This window comes from Anser brachyrhynchus (genome assembly GCF_964034855.1).
Source record: "Anser brachyrhynchus genome assembly, chromosome: 4".
NCBI classification, from domain to species: Eukaryota; Metazoa; Chordata; class Aves; order Anseriformes; family Anatidae; genus Anser; species Anser brachyrhynchus.
This window is the reverse complement of record NC_137698.1, coordinates 78,502,625-78,522,531: the sequence shown is the minus strand read 5'-3', so window position 1 is coordinate 78,522,531 and position 19,907 is coordinate 78,502,625. Positions and strand designations below refer to the sequence as shown.

General features: G+C 60.3%; 1 protein-coding gene across 13 annotated transcripts in view; it reads left to right on the top strand.

The window, feature by feature from the left end:
• DYSF (dysferlin) overlaps positions 1-19,907 on the top strand; it is a 94,988-nt gene that overhangs the window by 18,305 nt on the left and 56,776 nt on the right. For 9 of the 13 annotated variants that reach the window (XM_080590352.1, XM_080590351.1, XM_080590347.1 and 6 more), the window contains 14 exons: positions 1,995-2,187; positions 2,590-2,745; positions 3,675-3,806; positions 4,215-4,381; positions 4,683-4,797; positions 5,079-5,184; positions 5,674-5,816; positions 6,791-6,964; positions 10,855-10,948; positions 11,176-11,253; positions 15,709-15,890; positions 16,975-17,115; positions 18,350-18,379; positions 18,939-18,965. In XM_080590352.1, coding sequence (XP_080446478.1) covers positions 1,995-2,187; positions 2,590-2,745; positions 3,675-3,806; positions 4,215-4,381; positions 4,683-4,797; positions 5,079-5,184; positions 5,674-5,816; positions 6,791-6,964; positions 10,855-10,948; positions 11,176-11,253; positions 15,709-15,890; positions 16,975-17,115; positions 18,350-18,379; positions 18,939-18,965 — 1,738 coding nt within the window. Of the gene's footprint in view, positions 1-1,994; positions 2,188-2,589; positions 2,746-3,674; positions 3,807-4,214; positions 4,382-4,682; positions 4,798-5,078; positions 5,185-5,673; positions 5,817-6,790; positions 6,965-10,854; positions 10,949-11,175; positions 11,254-15,708; positions 15,891-16,974; positions 17,116-18,349; positions 18,400-18,938; positions 18,966-19,793; positions 19,836-19,907 lie in introns of all 13 variants that reach the window. The other 4 variants (XM_080590345.1, XM_080590344.1, XM_080590343.1 and 1 more) reach the window with 3 other exon arrangements.

Here is a 19,907-nt window from a genome sequence, read left to right as displayed (position 1 = left end):
GTGGAGGGGATGGAGGTGTTGGAGACGTGGGGCTGGATGGTGTGGGTGTCCCGCTGCCCCCATGCCTCCACCTGGGGCAGATGCAGGACGGGCTGTCGTGGGGCTGAGCCCTGTTTTCATCTCCTGTGTGGTCTCCTGGGGTATCTCCAGGACTCTCCTCATCCCCAGAAGCCTCCCAGCCCCGCTGGCCCTTGTGTGCCCACGGGGGCACGTGAAGATGCTGAGTTCACACCTGCCCCGCACCACCACCGGGCTGCGCCCCGCTTGTGCCCCATCGGGGTGGCTTTTCTCCTTCAACCCACCTAGCCCCTGCTGGCCACCTGCAAAACGTGTCCCTCTGGGGCTGCTGAGGTGGTGTGGCGAGGAGCTTTGCCTTTCGAAGCCCTTGCCAAACCCCTGGCAGTATCTCGAGGGAGGCTGGCGGGGAGCAGCTGGGCTGTGGCCAGCCCTGTGCTGTGCCCCGGTGCCTCGCTGGGGACCCCAGCAGTGGGGGCAGGTGGTCCTCACCGTGCTCGTGGGGTGGCTCTTGGTGCTTCAGCTCAGCAGAGAGGGGAGAATTTGGTCCTCCCTGTGGTCCTTGAGGTCGCTGAACCTGCTGGGACCAGTGTCCCCCAGCTGTACGGGCAGCCTGCTGCACCCCGTGGTTTGTGCTGGTCACTGGAGGTTGGGGAGATGGTGCTGAGCCTGCGGCACCCGCCTGCAGCACCCCTTTGGGACTGGACACCTCTTCCCTTCAGCAAGGAGACCCTGAGCAGGCTGGCCCTGCTCGCAGACCTCTTGGAGGACACTGAAAAATCCCCACACTCGCAGGCCTCCCAGTTTATTTGATTTTGAGCCTCATAAAGGAGATGGGTTTCGCCCCACACACACACGCTGGCTCCGCTGGAAAGGTCAGCGCCGTCCTCGGGTCGTAAATCCTCCCCGTGCGCGGGGCGTGACCTGAGGGATGAGCCACGGAGCTGGGTTTTCCCGAGGTGCTGCATCCTCCAAACCAAATTCAATTAACCGGGAGGGAGGGGAAGAACGTGGCAGCAAACCCCAGAAGCCTCGGCACGGCATTGCAGCCCGGCCCTTGGTGCCGACGCTCTGACCTGGAGCGTTAGGGGCTGCTCCTGGCTCCTGGCCTGTTTCCAGCACGGCGTTCATGTGCTGGCACGGCGATGGCCCCAGGGAGAGCGTTTGGCTCTTCCCTGGTGGTTTGTGTCCCAAGGGGCATCAGTGCAGGACCCGTCGCTGGGCATGAACTCGATGCTCCCATTTATTTATTTATCTTTAATCTACTTCATCGTGCTTTTACATTTCGCTTGATCGGGTCCATTGCCTTCCATTTTCCCATGGGAGCACAATTTAAGTCCCTGGAACCTCTGTGTTTTTTTTTTTTATTTTATTTTTAATTTTTATTTTTTTAGGGCTTCAATGCGCTGCACACACCGCCAGTGACCAGGCGGCTGCAGAGCACTCACGCTGCCCACAGGGCTTAACCCGTTCTGCGGCTCCTTTTCACAGCTCTTTAACAAATTTCCTCCTTGCGTAGCTTTATAGTTTGTCTGTCTGAAATTGAATGCAACTGCAGTGGATATAGTTAGCTTGGGTTTATTTTATTTTCTCTGTCCCTCCACGTCGTGGTTTTGTGGTGTGCGGGGCAGGCGAGCAGCGTCCCTCCTGGCACCGTGGGGAGCAGCTCCACTTCATCGCCCCATTTTACATGAAAACCCCGAAATGGCCCCAGCCTCCTGAAACCTGTATGCAGCAGCTTGAATCAATTTCTGTTCAAATGTGCATGTAGTGTGCAGGGCGATGTGTGCAGCTTGGCCAGGCTCCATGTGGCCCCTTCCAGCCACGTCCTTGCTCTTAGCATCACCGTGCTCCCCAAATGCATCTTCAGGGCTTGTTCATTCTTCGTAAACTGCTGAAAAATAAGGAAAAAAAAAAAGAGAAGCCCCCAGCGAGGGTGAGGCTCCCAGGAGCTGCTGACGCCACGTCTCTGCCCACAGCCTGCCCCTGCCCGACGTGCTGGGGAAGCCGGCCAGCACCCACCTGGACCAGAACATGTACCGCTTCCGCAGCACCAACCTGGAGCAGATCGTGCAGGCGGCGCTGAAGCTCAAGCACGAGGACTCGGGCCTGCCCGCGGTGCTGGAGCAGGCGGAGGACTGGCTCTGCAGGCTGAAGGCCATGGCGGAGGAGGTAACGCGGTGACGCCCGCGGCGATGGATGCGAGCGACGCCGCGGTGCTGCTCTGGTGGGGAGCCGAGGCGATGCCTGGGTCCCCGTGCAAGGATCATCCTCATGCCCCCACCTCCCTTTTGTGCATTAGGAAGGTTTTGCGGACAGCCGTTGAGGTTTAGCCTGGCTCATGTCTGTGCGATGAAGCTTTGCCAAAAAATCCTCAGCCCAAGCTGCTGCAGGGGGCTGGGCTGGCTGCAGGCGCGGGGACACGCGGGGATGCTCTGCTCGGCCCCCAGGGCTCGGCTGGCAGCAGGGGGCCCGCATGCCATGGGCATGCTCATGGGGTTTTGGGCATCCCTGCGTCGGACACCTGTGCCTGTCCTTGTTCTGTGGTGCTCACCTGCCATCCATCCCTTGCAGCCGCAGAACAGCCTGCCCGACGTGGTGATCTGGATGCTGCAGGGCGACAAGCGCGTCGCCTACGCCCGCGTGCCAGCCCACGAGGTCCTCTTCTCCAAGAACATCCCCGGCTGCTGCGGCAAGAACTGCGGGAGGCTCCAGACCATATTCCTCAAGGTGCGTGGGCTTTTCATCTGTGTGCACGTGCGCCCTGATATATTTATTTTTAAAACTCATTTTCCTAAAAACTGAGCAGGGAGACCTGTAAGGAGGAAAACGTGAGTCAGTGCGGTCTGATTGCAGAGCCTGGGGCTTGTCCCCGTCCCATGCGGGCTGCAAGGGCAAGGAGAGGCTCGGTGCCTTGCCCTGTCCTTGCCTGGTGGAGCCCCAGCCCCAGTGCAAAGCCGGGTTTCGGTCTGCCCTGGCCATGGCACCCCAGCACCGGGTAGGGTTAAGCTCTGTCTCGGAGCTTAAGCGAAGATGGGTGCAGTTTGGCCCAGACAGTGCATTTTAAAAAATATTTTAATATTTAAATTTGTAACGTTATTTAACGTTTTTTCAAAATTCCTGACCCTCTGCCACCCCACGAAATTTAAGCTGTGGCCTCCTCTGCCAGGCACTTACCGAGCTTCTCGCATCTCAAATGATATTTCTCTGGCCTTTTGCTGCCTGCCAGCTTGGGAGCAGACAATCAGTGCCGAACAAGCTCTGAAAAAATAAAGTGAAATAAAATAAACTGAACAAACCCCAAAACCCCAAGCCCAGCTGGCAGCAGGAGGCAAACCAAAATATATTGCTTTTTTCTGCACTTTAGCTCTGGATGGAAAACTAGCATCAGTCGAGGGGAAAAAAAGTGACCGAGGGAGAGAGAAAGGGCAGTGAGACGTCACCCTCTTTGTTCTTTCTATTTTTGCCGGGCTCGGTGTCCTAGCCCTGTCCCCCCACGACGCAGCACCCTGACCCCATGCTGTGTTTGCAGGCTTCTGCTGCCCCAGCCAGGGCTGTGGGGGCTTTGTACCCCCAGCCCCGCAGATGTTGGCCTCCCATCCAGTGTCCCCCCGTGGGCATCCTGCACGGGGACGTCAACGCGGCTCTGTCTTGTGCAGTACCCCCAGGAGGAGGCGATGGGACCGAGGATCCCAGCGCAGATCCGGGTGCAGCTCTGGTTCGGGCTGTCCGTCGACGAGAAGGAGTTCAACCAGTACGCCGAGGGGAAGCTCTCCGTCTTTGCCGAAACTGTGAGCGTCTCGGGGGGACCCTCCCAGCTCCGCAGCCTCGGGGGGTTCCCCTCTTGCAGGGGTCCAGCACGGCGGGGAGGGAGGAGGGCTGGGGGGGACACACATCAGCCCCTTCTGACCTTGAAAAGAGCAAGCTGCTTCCACCAGCACCCAGCCTGAGCGATGGAGGGGTTGGAAAGGAGCCGTGAAGCCCTCCTGCCCCGGGCCAAGGCTTCCTTCCCTCTGTCCTCCTGCTGGGGAGTGAAATTTGGGGGTACCCACAGCATGGGGGGGTCTGGGCTTTTCCCTGCAGGTCTGTCCTCAGGACGTGGGCGTTATTTGTTTGATTTCAAAGTCTTTCCTGCCAGGGATCTGCGCTACCCGTCTCACCCCGCTAACACAGAAACCTCTCTGCTTCTGCCCCCTCAGTACGAGAACCAGACCAAGCTGGCGCTGGTGGGGAACTGGGGCACCACGGGCCTGACTTACCCCAAGTACTCGGATGTCACGGGCAAGATCAAACTGCCCAAGGACAGCTTTCGGCCCTCCACGGGCTGGACCTGGGCCGGCGACTGGTTCATCTGCCCGGAGAAAACGTAAGCGATGGTTTTCTGCAAAGCCACGGAGCTTGGGCGGGCTGTGCTGCTTCCCGGGCTCCCCAAAATGGGGCAGACTTAGTAGGGTGGTGGCACGGTCACCCAGAAGGGGGGAAGGAGGTTGCGGGTGTGAGGGGCAGGGCAGCCCTGGTCCCACGCTGCCGGCTCACCGCGGTGCTGTGCGAGTGAGCCTGGGATGGAGGGGCCCTGAAGGTGGGACGTGGGCCCGGTGCCACCGAGCTGGGTGCTCGTGGAGGGCAGGATGGGGGTGCCCTGACCGCTGCCGCTCCCCGGGGCGCAGGCTGCTGCACGAGGCGGACGCCGGGCACCTGAGCTTCGTGGAGGAGGTGTTTGAGAACCAGGTCCGGCTGCCCGGGGGGCAGTGGATCCACATGGCCGATGCCTACACCGACGTGGTAAGGACCGTGTGGGGCTGGTGGGCAGGGGCAGTGGCATTGAACGCTACGGCCTCATAGCGGGTCCCCGGGCAAGGCTGCAGCTGCAATCCCCTGGGCTGACCCCATTTGTGCTCACCAAATGCCTCCTCTGGGGGCTGCCCCGCAGCCTGGCCTGGAGCGGGTACAGCCAAAAAGGCCAAGGGAAGCTGGCACGGGGCAAAGTCCCAGGCTGCAGGGTCAGCGCGACCCTGGGGTTTGTTTTGGGACTGTTTGGTTGGGATCCCCGCTGTGTCCCGCAGAACGGGGAGAAGGTCCTGCACAAGGATGAGATCGAGTGTCCTCCGGGCTGGAAATGGGAAGACGTGGAGTGGGACACCGACCTCAACAGAGCCGTGGATGAGAAAGGTACAAGGAAGCAGGTTTGGGTGTCTGCAGTTTTCATCCCCTTGCTCTGTCTGTTGTGGTGTTCCCTTCCACGGTCCCGTCAGGTACCAGGGCTGGGGACTCACTGCTGGGGAAAGGCCAGGCTGTTCTTCACGGGGGGCTTTTGGGGCTGCTGGCTAGAGCGAGCTGGAAGGCACCAGGCCGGAGAGCAGCCACGGTGCTCACAGCGCTGGGGTTGGGCAAGGAAGGACAGAGGGGAGCATCCCCGAGCCGCGGCTGGGCCAAGGGCTGGTGGGACCCCACGAGCCCATCCCCTGGGCACCCCAAGGGGACCCCCCTGGGCAGCAGCACGAGCAGCTTGCCGATTGCACGGCCCAGCAAAGGGGAAAACCACCTTGTGTCTGCACAAAGCCTTGCTGTGAAAGCTGCTCCAACTCGGACGGGTGTGAAGAGAGGTGGGAGGCCGGCGGGGGGGGGCCTCTTCACCCCCGTGTCCCCTTTGTCCCCAAGGCTGGGAGTACGGCATCACCATCCCCCCGGACCGCAAGCCCAAGGCCTGGGTGCCGGCCGAGAAGATGTACCACACCAACCGGCGGCGGCGCTGGGTGCGGCTCCGCCGGCGGGACCTCGCGCAGATGGAGGCCATGAGGAAGGTAGGCCGGGGCCGGGGAGAAGGGGGTGGGAGCAGCTCGTGGCCACGTCCCCGTCCCCCCCATGTACATGCTTAGAGCCTCGTGGTGCTTTGGAGCCTGGCGGCCCCACGCTGGAGCAGGCAGCAGCCTCTGTGGTTTGCCCCTGGGGGTCAACATCTCCCAGGGGTGGAGGCCTCTCCGTGGGGTGGGACGGGGACCTCCAGTGCCATGAAGCTGCTCGGGGCAGAGCTGTGCTTGCAACCAGGGCTGGCACGGGTCCCAGTCCGCCCCGGTCCCAGTCCTGCTTCCCTCTAGGTGGTGCAGTTGGACCGCGGATGCCACCGCAGCGCTGCCGCTGCTCCCTCCCCGCAGCGAGGTCCCCGGAATATTTCCCCCCGTTTTCTCTTTCTCTGGACAGCTTTGGATAGAAATCTTGGGGGGCTCCTGTCACCCCATTAGCCGAAGGGATGCAAATGTCCCGGGGAGGTGACACAGATCTGGGGAGAAAAAAGCCTTCGTGTCCTTGTGACTGATGCCCTGGAGAGGAGGTCCCATGGCAGAGCCGTGGTGGCCGCAGCAGGGGTCAGAGGTGGTGGCACGGTGGGGGACAGGCTGGTATTAGGGAGGCCGTGGTGCTGCCCAGGGCTGGGCAGGATGTGGCCCTGTCCTTGCTCTGCTTGGGCAGCCCCCAGCCCAGCGAGGACCTTCTCCAGGTGGGATTCACCCAGCGGAGGGCCCTGAGCTCCTGGCAGGGACCTGGGCATAGCACAGCATGGGGACCCTGCAGCAGGCGGCAGCTGGAGGAGGCCGAGCTCTGGGCTTGGGTGGGCACAACCCTGACCCCGCAGAGCTCAGGACGGCCTCACACATGTGGGCATCGCCCGTCGGCCGGGCTGGGGTCCTGCTGTCACCTGCGGAGGGCCCTGGGGGCGGTGGGACCGAGCCACCCCACCCTAACCACCGGTGCTGAGCGCCCGCGGGGTCCTGTCCGGCAGCACAAGCAGGAGGAGCTGGACGGAGAGGGCTGGGAATACGCCTCGCTCTTCGGCTGGCGCTTCCACATGAAGCCCCGCCGCACCGACGCCTTCCGCCGCCGCCGCTGGAGGCGCAGGATGGAGCCCCTGGAGCGCACCGGTGCTGCCGCCGTCTTCGCCTTGGAGGGGGCCCTGGTAGGTACCCGCCCGCCGCCCGCACCGGCCGCTGTTTGTTTAGCTCATATTCTGGCTTCCCTCATACTCGGGATTTCATAATCCTTTGGCTTTTCCAATAGCTGAATGAAAACCAACCTCGGCAGCACAAAGCCCCTATTATTGGGCTTTTTTTTTTTCTTTCTTTTTTTTCTTTTCCCCTTTTGGCTCTTTTTTTTCCTCCCTCCGCTCCGTGCTGTCCTGCCCCCTGGCCAAGGGCTGAGCCGCGACCTGTCCGGGACGAGCTGCTCCGGGGCGTTCTCCTGCATCGGAGCTTGGCGTACATCAGCCATGTGCTCACGCTGGCCCCGTGCGGGGGGTCTCAGCTGCCACCCACCCCCGTGGGGACCGGCAGGACAGCTGATTTCGTCCTCAGGCCCATCCATCCCATGTTTGGCCAGACAAACTTCCTTCTGCATCAACTCCACCCTTTGCACGGGCACTCACGGGGGCTCTGGCTGGAAGACCCCATAACGTTTTAACCCCCCCGGCTGCGTTTATCCCACCCAGTGCTATGGGATGGGGGTGTCACTGGGCAGGGTCTGCCCCTCGCAGAGGGGCTGCTGGAGGACGCTCACCAGGCTGTGCCACTGCAGCGTGCCTGTGGCTCAATGTGGGGGGGGGTCCAGGTGGGGGACATCTGATGGGGCTGCCTTGGGGCTGCTCCTATAGAGCATCGCGGCCTCAGCATAGACATCCAATCCTCCTACGCCAGTGCCTGAAGTGTAAATTTTCCCCACTTGAATCTCAGCAAAACGCAAGGAAAACCCTCAGCGGTGTCACCGGCGCCAGCAGGGTCCCAGGATTTTGCAGATTTGTGCCTTCCCGGCTCCTCTCACACCGGCACAACCAGCATATTTCACAGGGCGCTCCAGCCCACAGCAGTTCCTGATTTTGCACAGCAGGGATGAGGGTGCTGGGCCAAAGGGGTGCCGAGGGCGGGGAACATGTGGGGGCACTGGGGGCTGGGAACGATCAGTGCTGTTTTTTCTCTGTTTTTGGTGCTTTTTAAGTGCAGGCAGCAGGAGGCAGCTTCCCTCGGCTGAGGCGTGCAGGGTCCAAGGCTCGAAGCCCTTCTGCTGCCTCCTGATCCGAGCGCGCTGAAGCAGAGCAGGGATTTTGTCAGGAGAGGGAGCCCGGAGCCTCCCCGAGCTCAGATTTTACCCAGGCTGGGGACCGGGGCTGCCAGACGGTTCCTGGAGCCTCCCGCAGCCCCTCCTGCCTGCTTGCTTCTGTTTTCTGCCACCCTCTCGCCCACGTACCCGTGCCCTTCTGTGGTCGTGGCTGGGTTTGCCCGTACGTGGTGCAGGGAAACCAAAGCGGAGGGAGGATTAAAGTGCAAAGTCGGGCGGAACACACCAGCACCCGCTTCCCTGAGCTCTTCGTGAGGATTGTTTTCCAACAGGAAGATAACACCAAACACGACCAGAAGGAATGGGTCTTGGATGCAGGAATGTGCCTGGTACTCGGGGTTTCAGCAGGGAGTCTCAGCCTGCGGGGCTGAGAAGTCCTTGTCCTTGATACTGAGGCCCCGAGAGCTGGGGGTCAGCGGGACCAGGGCTGGGAGCACCCCCAGGGCAGCACCAGCCTGAGACACGTTGGCCCAGAGCAGCGAGCAGAGGGGGAAGCACTGTGCTCAGAGGTTTCCGAGTGCCTTTTGGTGCCACCAAGGTCTCCTTTGGGGCTCTGAACTCGTGTTAATGTGAGCGTCTGTGCCCTGTCTGCGTCTCTGCTGCCTTTGCTTTCCCTTCTGCATGCACGTGTGCATGATTCCTCTCGCACGCTCGCGCCCTCCGCAAGGATGTGCTCACCCTATTTTTGCTCAGAGGATTTCATTCCGCTGCTCACACGTGCTCTGTCCTTTCCCCAGTCCCCAGACCTGGGCGTGCCCACGGGGCTGCCCACAAAGCAGCTGGGGCTTTTGCTTCTCACGGTGGGTCCGAGCTGAGGAGCGGGGAGCTCGAGACCAAGCAGCTGGTGGTGCAGGAGGCTTTTAGCACCTGAGCTGCTGAGCCGCTGTAACATCACCATTTGCAGCGCTGTGCTGTCGTTTCCAGCTCATGTGCTCCTCTCCAGCCCGTGTTTCACCTGTGCGCCCACCCCACAAAAGCCGAGCATCCTTCCTTTCCCCCAGACGGGGTGTCTTGGCCCCCACCTCTGCCATATCAGCATATCATTCCCTCTCGGGGGTGATGTGTCCCAGCTTTTCTGGGACCTGCCGCCTAGCAGCTGGCTCGTCGCTGATGGTTACTGAAGGAGACGGACCGCAGCCACGGCGTCTGCCCTGGCTACGATTTCCCGGGAAGCCCCGAGCTGAGCTCTGCGGCTCGGGGCCGCCTCCAGTTTCGGATGGAAATCCCAGAGGCTGTCCCCCAGAGCTGCGAGCAGCCCTCCCACCCCGTGAACCTCGTTTCCTCCGATCCTCCTCCGAGCATCAGCTGAGGGAAGCCTTTGGCTGGAGGAGGAGAGCTTTGGGGTTGCCATACCAGCCTGGAAAATCTTGCCTGTCTCCGCCAGTTTGCGCGTTTGCCCTGGCTTTGGCTCTGCACCAGGCGCAACCGAGCCCACGTGGCTGCTGCCCGGGCAGGGGGCAATGAGTTAAACCTGGGGGGACAACGAGGTGCGCAGTCCTGCTGCGGTGTGGTGACAGCAGGCTCCCAGTGCTGAAGCCTTGCGTTGGCTGCTCGCACCTTGCACTGCATTTGGAAGCTGTGCAGGGATGGGAGGAAGGGGGGGAAGTCTTGAAGGTGCTGCATCCCGTGTGGGGACCCCAAACGACAGCCACGAGCCAGGTCTTTTTGCAGCTCGCCCTCTCCAAGGCGTGCTTTGGAGCCTGGAGCTGCCCAGTCCCTGCTCGCAAGCCCCTTGTCGACGGTGAACTGGGGAGGCTTTACCTCAGCTTGGGGAAATTTGGGTTAACCCGGTGGTCAAAGGGTGCTCCACGGTGGTTTAGGGTGGTGGGAACCCCCTTTTGCCCTGCTGCATGGATCTGGAGCATTTTGGAAAGGCAAAAAGGGCTCCGCGGACCACCTGAGCTCCTGACCTGTTTTTGGGACTGGGTGGCTCTGGGATCCAGAAACTCCATCCCGGACCTGCTTTTATTTTTCCTTTCCTTCCCTTCTCTTTTTTTTAAACACCCCTCCTGTCTCTCCCTAGCATCTGATAATTGAAAATACTCAAAGATCGGCTTTACGCTGGCTGGAAAGCCATCTTTATGCTCCTTTTCCTGCAACTAACTCTTTCAAGTCGAACGTGGCAATCAAGAGGTGCCAAACGGCCGGCGCTCCCGCGCGAAAACAAGAAGAGCGGTGGCCAAGGTCGGCCGAGGCTCCTTCCAAGCAGCGGCCGGGGCATTTCTGTGCCCTCGACACCAGCTGTATCGCTGTTAGCCGAGTTTATGCTCCATTCATTTTGCTCACAAGGGGACTTAGTGAAATTGCTGTAGCTGCTGCCCCAAGAAGAAGGGTGCTGTGCCTTACGGAGGGGCTTTGCTGAAATACCGGGGGGTGTTAGGGGAGCTGGGACCCGTTGGCTGTGGGTTGGGGTCCCTCGGATGCTGGGTGGGGAGGAGGAGGAGGAAGAGGAGGAGGAGGAGGAGGTGGAAGGAAGGCAGGGGAAGGACTGATGCACACAAGCCCGAGGCCATCTGACTCGGTGGCTCTGGGGCTTTGTTGACCCATCCCATTAACTCCCAGCATGGCACGGCTCAGGATCTGGGGGGCAGGAGAGCCCCAGGGTCACCCCATGGGTGCTGGGAGGTGAATGTCCCCAGGAGCCCGAAGTCCCCTCGGACGCCCCTGCGGACAAGCCGTGGGGCATCGCACCCCGCGGGGGTCCCAGTGCAACCAGTCTCCCATTGCTTTCTCTTGCAGGGGGGAGTGACAGACGACAAGAGCGATGACGGCAAATCTGTCTCCACCCTCAGTTTCGGTGTCAACAGACCCACCATTTCCTGCATTTTTGACTGTGAGTCCCCAAGGTGGAGGGCAAAATTTCTGGGAGCTGCAGTGTGGGGGCCCTGCTGCGGGCACCCCGTGGCCGGGCATCGCCCCAAATCTCCTCCAGTGCCGGCGGGTGGGGACGGGGCTGGGCACGGCTCCTGCATGGGAACACGGGCACGGAGTCGTGGTGCTGCCCGCGCTCACCCCGGGCTCTCCCCTCACCCGTTTCCCATTTCCCGTTCCCCGTGGCAGATGGGAACAGATACCACCTGCGCTGCTACATGTACCAGGCTCGGGACCTGATCGCCATGGACAAGGACAGCTTTTCAGGTAAGCCCAGCTGCGTGCATCATCCGCACGTTCGCGCTCACGATTAGCGCTCTGATGAACGCCAGTAGGGTCGCTGAAGCAAATTGCTGGAGCTTTGGGGTGTTTATGGGGGTGTTGGGCAGCCGTGCCCCAAAGGCACGAGGCTTTCCCAAGGAGACCAGCCCTGTAGCTCGAGTCCCAACAGCAAGGAGTCGGAGATCCAAGGCCTGTTACGTGAGAGTCCAGCCAGAAACCACAGTTGCCCAGGTCAGCTGCGAGTCAGAGCTGTTTGCTTTGCTGGTGGCCCCTTCTCCTGACCCGAGGTGACGGTGGCACGGAAAGCTGGTGGCAAGGCTGGGTAGCAGGCGGCTCGGGGCACGACAAACACAAACCGAGGGAGGGCAGGGATGTTTACCGTGTCCCAGCGCCTCGAGCCAGCCTCCTGCGCGAGCTGTGGGAACGCAGAGAGGACGGAGGGCTTGGGGCTGAGATGGTGGAGCACGGGGCAGGAACCTCCCTGCGGCGCTCGTGGGAAAATTCAACAGGGTGCAGAGGTGCAGGGAGCACCTGGGAGCAGACAGGCGCCTTATCCCACATCCTCATGAGGTTTCTGCTGGGATTTGTGTACCCTCGGGATCCAGCTTGCTCCCATCTGGATGATCCTGGCTGGCTTCTTGCCTGCCCTGGCAGTTCAGGGGCAGCAGTGTGGGTTTTGGGGTTTGTAGAGGGGATTTGTTGTGGGGTTTGGGGAAGGGATGGAGGCTGCCTGGGTTTTGTTCCCAGCTCTGCAAAGGGAACCGTGGTCAACGGTGGGCGCGGGGAGCTCGTCTCTGGTAGGGCAAGAGGTGCAGGAAGCCTCATCTCCTCCTCTGAAGGACTCATCCCTGCTTCTGCTGCTCTGGTGGAACCAGGGAGTTTTGGGGGAGGGAGGGAGAGGGGGATTTCTCCTCCAAGCTGAGCACAAGGGGCTCACGATTTTGGGCTCGCTGCAAACCCAGGGGCTCTGCTGAAGGAGAGAGACCCCATTTGTTAGGAAAGAAAAAGTTGTTTGGTTGTTGTTTCCAACCAGTTGTTCTGTTTGGAAAAGAAAATACCTGACAGCGGCAGATGGGGGAGATATTTCAGGAAATGGAATGAAATAGGAAATGAAGTTAGGATCAGGTGCGTCATGCTGGAGGTCGATGGGTGTGGGTTGTTGGGGTGCCGAGGCTGCGGGCCTGCAGGTTGCTTGGTTTTAGGAGCATTTTGTTTGCAGCAGGGGCAGAAGCGTGGCTGTGGAGGGGGGGACACGCTGGCGACTGTCCTGTGGAGCTCGGGCTGGGTGGGGACCGGCCCTGCAGCCGGGCGGCCCCACATCCTCATCCCCACAGCTCTTCGGTGCTTGTGACCGAAGCTGTCTCTGCGCACGGCCGTTAGTGCTTTGCGGTGTCATTTTGAGGTGGAAAAACAGCAAAGTGGGGATGTTGGTATTTATCCCTGAGTCAGAGCCGGGGCGATGCAAAAAGTCCCAAGTGCTGCGTGGTGGGGGCTGCGTCTGGGACATGAGCACCCCTCAGCACCCCCGCAGCACCCGCACCCTCTGCAGCGATGCCCGCGGCTGGGCGCATCCCGCATCCCCCCGAGGCCCTCGCTGTGGTCACCCCGCTGCGGGGATCCGCAAAGGGGCCGGGCGTGGGATTCCTTCTGGGGCTGACACGGAGGGGATGGACCTTGGGTGGCGCGCAGGGACAGTCCCCAGAAGTGGTGACCCGCCGCGGGGACATCCCCGTGCCAGGCAGCAGGACCGCGGTCCCGGGGGGGCTCGGGCTCCCCCCGCTATTTGGAAGCAGAGGGGTGCAAGGTAGGGGCACAAATGCCCCGGGGAGGTGCAGGGCACCCAAACAATCACCCAGTGTCTGCGCCCACCGAGGTCCCGTCTCCACAATGGGGTTGTTGTTCGAAACGGTGGGGACCGAGGTGATCTCATGGCCCCGATCGCGGAGCGGGGAGGGAGTCCCTTCCCTCGGAAAAACCCAGCCAAGGACAACATGAGTAACAACATGCCACAATGTGGAATTGTGATCTCCGCTGCCTTAACAAAGCATAAAGGAGTTCATTAAGGGGGCTTTACACAGTTATAAAAATAAACCTTCTGTGCACACGAGGGTCTAAACAAAGGGGCTTTATGGAGGCCTCCTTTAAAAAGAAGAAGAGGGGAAAAAAAAAAGAGCAAGAAAGCAAATCCAAACCCATGGTTTTTTTGTTTATTGTAACGCATTCTGCTTGCCTCTTACTGGAAAAAAGCGCGTAAGTGGAAAAGGTTCTTCCCAGCGTGAATAGTGCTCTCTCCAGCCGGCCACCTCGCAAACAGCCCGGCTCATTAAACACGTCTGCTGCGGTCCGGACGCCAAGAAGGAAAATACATCCCCCCGGCCCCCCCAGCCTCTGGCGGAGGGAGGGAGGTGGGGGATGCCTCCCTGCTCCGCCAGAGCCCGCTGCGCGGTGTTCAGGGCCGACCCCCATGCCCAGGGCACGCAGGGGCCGGCGTGCTCCAGTGTCAGCTCCCCGTGCTCTGCGTGGGGGGCACGAGAGCTCCTGTGGGGCCGGGGTCCCCTCCTGGGACTGGGGGTTTGTGCGGTGCCGAGCGTTCGTGGGGTGTGCCGTGCTCCTGGCCACCAGCGGCTCTCCTGGGACTGGCTTTGGGGTGACCCTGGTGAGACCCCAGAGCGTGCTGGTGGCTCTCCGTGCGCTCTCTGGTGTACCTGTGTGTTGTGGAGGCACGTGAGGCTGGCTGCCGAGAGCAGGGGTGGCCCGTGTCCTTCTCCGAGGGCCCACCGGGTCTCCTGCCGCTGTGCCTTTGCAGGTACCCAGAGCCTCTTGTGGCTCAGGTGAGGCGCAGCCATCCCGGAGATCTCATCCTCGGCAGGGACCGGTAGGTGCTGCCAAATATAAAAGGGTCTTCAGGCCCCATGGGGTCTTACAGCGTGACCCCATGGCACCATTTGAGCCTCGCTCCCGGTTCTGCCACGGCCGCCCTGCCTCCGTACCCGGCACCCCTCGGCTCCCCGCCTGCTCTTTGAGGCTGCCTGGAAGGGAAGGTGTCAGAGGGGAATCGGATTTCACGTTTCCGCCGCTAATTGATCTCAGGCTTCCTGTGTTAATTGCTCGGGCTGTTGAGGGAGGCTGCTCCTCACCGCTGCCGCTGGCGGCGTTGCCCCAGGTGAGGGTGAGGCCGTGGGCACAGCACCAAATGGTGCCCGAATGTGCCCAAAATCCGGGCTCTGTGGGGCACCTGCACGGGGCTGGTGGGTGCAAGGTCTCGGGGAGCCCCAGAGCTGCCCGGCCCAGCAGCTGGAGGCCTGGTGGGGCAACTGGGAGTGCTGGGAACCCACAGCCCTGCCCGGGACCTGGAGGATACCCAGGCTCGCGTGAAGCAGCTCAGAGGATGACTCCGGCTGGTCATGGGCTGTGTCTTCAGTTCCTGTCCCCTCTGGAGACCCCGGGGGGGAGGTAGTAACACCTCAGCCACCTTCTTCAGGGTCTGGTCTTCACGTCAGGGCCAGGCCTGAAGTCACTGCTCACCTGGATTATTTTTTTGGGAAAGAAAAAAAAAACAAAAAAAACACAACATAAGCCAATAGATGAACTTTTTGTGCTTCCTTGCTCCTTGTGGACGGGGCTAGGAGTCATGAAACCAACCTGGACCAAGACAGACCAGGTCACACGGGGAGGAAGTTTCTAATGCTACAGCAGCAGAGCGCTGGGAGATGGGGCCAGGGAAGGTCACAGCACCTTCACCAGCTGGAGGTATCGCCAGAGGACAGGGTTGTTCTGGTGTATGGGGTCTAAGGGGATATCTGGAAGGTTTCGGGCAAAACCCTTCATTAGAGGTTTTTAAGGAAGGGAAGCTGCATCGGACAAGAAGGAAGGCTTTTGCATGGATTCTATGATTTTAGAATTGTTTCTGCGTAGATAAACCGCTAAGTTGTGTGCTACGTTGTGGTTGTCTTGCCCCAAAAAGAGCTGCAATGAATAGAGGTCTGGACTGGCCCTTTATGAGGAGCAGTTCCCACGGCTGAGACGTTTGAGCTTGAAAAGAGAGGATTTAGGCTCAGCAGGATAGAAACCTGCGGAACTCCAGGTGTCTTGGGTGGGTAGGGGTGGCCTGCTCCTCTCCTCGTGCAAGGCCTGGGGGGCCTCAGAGGGAGACAGTACTGCAAAAACCACGAGGGGATGGTTCCTCACGTCGTTTTGAGTCCTTGCCAGGTGACACCTAGCCTGGGAAGTGCCTCAGCTGAGGGTAACTGGTGTATAGGGGTAAGAGGTGGAGTTGCCTGGGACATGATAGGAATGTCATTGCTGTTCCTAAAAGACCCACAGCTCCCTCAGCCTGTTTGCGGTCTTCCCTGCACAGCTGCAGGTGCTTGTACGATGTGAATTCTCCTCCGGCTGGTAGCTGTGATTCAGCCTTCACCTCTTGCCCACCGTCCCTTGCAGATCCGTATGCCATTGTTTCCTTCCTCCACCAAAGCCAGAAGACGGTGGTGATCAAGAACACCCTGAACCCCACCTGGGACCAGACGCTCATCTTCTATGAGATAGAGATCTTCGGGGACCCCCAGAAGGTGTCCGACTCCCCTCCCAACATCGTGGTGGAAATATATGACCACGACACCTACGTAAGTGTACTGGCGTGAGCTGGGCCTTCGTGGTGTGAGTGTGCTGGGGTAGATGGGAGGAACGCACAGCACCATTCCTGCCCTGTGGGGTGCAAAGCTGTAGCATCTCCGGGCGGCTCGGACGCTGACCTGGACGCTCAGATGATAAAAATCCAGCAAGGGGATTTTAGGGTGCTGCTGATGTCCGTGGTGCCCTGCTCTAGTTACCAAGGCTGTATCGATGTTGCCGAGCATCTCAGTTAGCCGTGGTTCCTTGTGCAAAGAACTTGGGACAGGATTTAAAGCAGTCGTGGGAGTAGGGGGACTGTGCCCTGTTGTTTGCCCAGCTGCCCACAGTATCCAAAGTGCCTTGTAGTGATGGCATTTTGGGTGGGGAGATAACCCCGAATCCTCCCCAGACAAACGGGACTGTAGCCTGCCACAAGGGCAGGAGGGCTTTCAGACCCCTGTAAGAGCAGTGCATGAATGCACGGCACGCACAACACCTTGGGAACGTCTCGGTGCGTCTTCCCCCTCCTCTCTTCCCTCCACGTGGGCTCTCGTGGTGGAGGTGGTGTCGTGCCCTGCCTGTGGCAGAGGGCCCTGACCTCACTGCTGACCCCAAGGTCCTGCTTCAATTCCTGTAGCTGCTGTGCTGGGACCTAAGATATCATGCTCTCTGTCACTCCTGGGAAAGCTGGAAGCTCCTCGGGGTGGCAGCGAGGGCAGCCGGAGGTCCAGCTGGGGATGGTGAATGGGCTCGTCGGGAGCTGCTGGTCCTGCTCCTGGGGTCAGCAGCTGGACTCGGTGATCCAGGGGGGTCCCTTCCAGCTCGGGATGCTCTGCCATTGTATTCTGTGATTCTGTGTCATGCTCCAAGCTCCTGTTCTGAAATTGTGCGATAGCAGAGGGAATCTCACCTCCCGTTTAAGCCAAAATGCGCAAAAAGAGTGCATTTCTACCCCTAGTAGTAACAGGGAGGAGGAGCTGGAAGACCTGGGTCTGTACGGGCATGCGAATCCTCTGTGGGTGGACGGGTTCCTCGTGGGTCAGACGCCGCGGCAGGTATCTGAGGGGGGCTCCCCGTCCCTCTGCTGCCTTCCAGGGCGCGGACGAGTTCATGGGGCGCTGTGTGTGCAAGCCCAGCCTGCAGCGCTCACCGCGGCTCTCCTGGCACCCGGTCAGCAAGGGCAGCAGGAGCGTCGGGGAGCTGCTGGCGTCCTTCGAGCTGATTCAGAGGGAGAAGGTGAGCGCCCCGTCCTCTGACTGCAACGCTGGCTTCTTCCCTCTGTGTCTCAGCACTTTCCCAGCCTTTGCTCGGCACTGTTATCCCCGCTGGGCTCAGGGCCCCTCCGGGTGCCCCTCCGCAGCTTCCAGCCATGCGGTGGGATTAGCAGAGCGGTGGGAAGAGGCTCGGTGCCGGGTCCAAGCCTTGGCTGCCGGGGTGCTGGTTTGGGAGGTGCTGCGTGCATCCAGCCGGCCTGGCCAGGCTCACTTAGCTCCGAGCCTTGGCACCTCTGCACCGCGGGAAGAGCCCAGAGCATCCAGCCCCAGATCGCTGCCCTTTGCTCAGAGCAGAGTTAATTTCCGGAGGGGATTTATGAGAGCTGCGGTGGGCGGTTACTGCTGCAGCAAGCTGCCCGGCTCTGCTGGCTGCTGGCGTAACGAGTCGCAGGGGACGCAGGCTGCACCGCGGAGCCAGCCCGGGCTGGAGAGGCTGCTCTTCGTGCCCCGTGCGCTCTCGTTCCCTTTCCACCCTCCCCGTGCACGCACCACCCCCTCGCCTTTTTCATCCCTTGCTTTTCCACTGGCTGCAGCCCAGCTCTGCCTCCGTGCCAAGGGAAGTGGATGGAAGCCTACATCTCCCCCTCCTGCTTCCCCCTCCCGGCCCCCAGGTGCTAATTGGGAACGGGGTCCCGCAGCTCCCTCCTCTCTCCCCGCCATGTGGGTCCCAGCGCTGCTCCCGCAGGGGTGCTGTGTGCTGCCTGCACGCTGCTGCCGCCGGGGATGTGCTGGGGCTCAGCCCTGCTCCACGTGCCGGGGCTGCTGGGGGGACCAGGGCTGTGCCCATGCAGGGATGCTGACGTCGGCTGTGCACCACTTCTGGCTGCATGAGGCTGGGCAGGGTGGCAGCCACCAGTGGAATACGGGAGCTGATGCCCGGGGGAGGTGGCGAGGGGATGCTGTGTGCCACCGGGGAGGTCTCTGCTGCCAGGACGGGGCCGAGTCATCTGCACGCTGCCTCTGCTGCCTCCTCACCCCGTGCAGAAGCTGCAGGGCTGGGTGGGAAAGACTTTGGTCCTGTGCAAGGACCTTGCTTGACGCCAGCCGAAGGCAGCCTGGTGGCTGCAAAGCTCTGCTCGTGCCTCCTTGCTGGAGGCAGAGCCCTGCCCTCTCGCCCAGGATTTCAGAGCCCAGCTCCAAAATGTTTCTCATCGCCAGGAGTGCAAATGACAAGCGTGTGTTTTTCTTCTCCACAGCCGGCTGTCCATCACATCCCTGGCTTCGAGGTAAAGCCTCCCTCCTGCTTGTAACTCCTCGGCCCTGCACCCCGAAGTGTCCCCTCCGCTCCCCTGCCCCAAATTGCTGCTGGCTCTCAGCAGAGGTTTGCAGTGGACCTTGCAGCCCTGGTCCTGCAGGCAGTTTGTCCATCCTGTCTTAGGCCCCTGTCTTGAGATGGATGGATCCCCATGCGGGGGTGCTGATTTCCTTCAGCTGATGGCAGAGGGAGCTGGAGTGAGCGAGGCAGCTCGCTTTTGACCTCCAAGACAGAGCGAGCGTATCCCATTCTGGATATATGGAAGGATGTATTCCTGCCCTGAGAAAATGTCAGCATTTCCATTGCGAAGGGCTGTGCTTCCCAGCACGCTTCCTACCCAGAAGCCCAGCGAAGGCATTAACTGATGTTTCGGATGTTTTAAGTCACCTCCACTGATTTCTTCTCAAACTGAGCCAGGGGAGGCAGAGGCTTGGACAGCATCCTTTTCCCATTTGGTTATCTAAAAAGCCCTAGGATGGCTTATGGTTGGGAGTTGCTCTAACTCTACTTTCCTTCTCTTCTCCAAACAGAATGAGCTCTCCTCCAGCCTGGATGAGGTGAGTCTGTAAGATTTTTTTGTCTCCACATCTTGGAAATTGTTAAAATCGTGTCTCCACGGGGCAGCCACTTCATTTCAGATGGGTCAAATCCATTGCATCAGGGTTTTAGAAACGAGTGGTCACCAGCAGGCCGGGGCAGATGGCTCTGCCCTTACCTCAGGAAGGGCTCCCGAGGCAGGGCACGTCGGGTAGTATTTAATTAACCTTTGTGGGATGTGTGTGCATGAGGTCTGCTGAAGTTCAACGTGGCCAAACAAAGCATGTGAAAGCCGAAATGCTGTGCTGACCTCTCACTGGACCTCAGCTGGAATCCCCCCTGAAAAGTTTGCGACTTTTTGGGGAGGGATTCACCATGAATTGTGGCATGCGCTGGTGTGCTCCATGTGCTCTAAATTAAATACATACAAAGCTGTACACCCTGCAGAGCCCGTCACTGGCTGAACTGAGCACTGCCAGGGTGGGCTGGCATCTTGGAAAGCCCAAGGCAGGGAGCTGAACGAGGGGCACCGCTGAGTGCTGTGGTGGCCCTCAGAGCCAGGTAACCCCAAAGTCTGGGAGACAAGTGATGAGGAACCTGGGGCATGGAAAGAGCTTGGCCACCCTCCATGAAGGATTGGACGGCATGAGCACATCTTTGCAAAATTAGTTTCTTCCACCCACAGTGGAAGTTTCGTTTCTTCCATCAGCCGTTCCTGGTGGTGCGGGAGGGCTCGCCTTCATGCTCCATGTGTGCTGAGATGGCCGAGCTCGTGTAAACATAACCATCTCTCTGCTCTTTCTCCTCCGTTTCTTGCCACTGCCATTTCTGGACTGGGCACTCCACAGCTCTGCACCCCCGCCTTGTTCTACGAGGGGCTCCTCCAATGGGTACCTTTTATGCTCGGACACTTGGCTCCCCTCTGTTCCTCTGCCCCTGTCCAGAAAGCAAATTCAGACGCA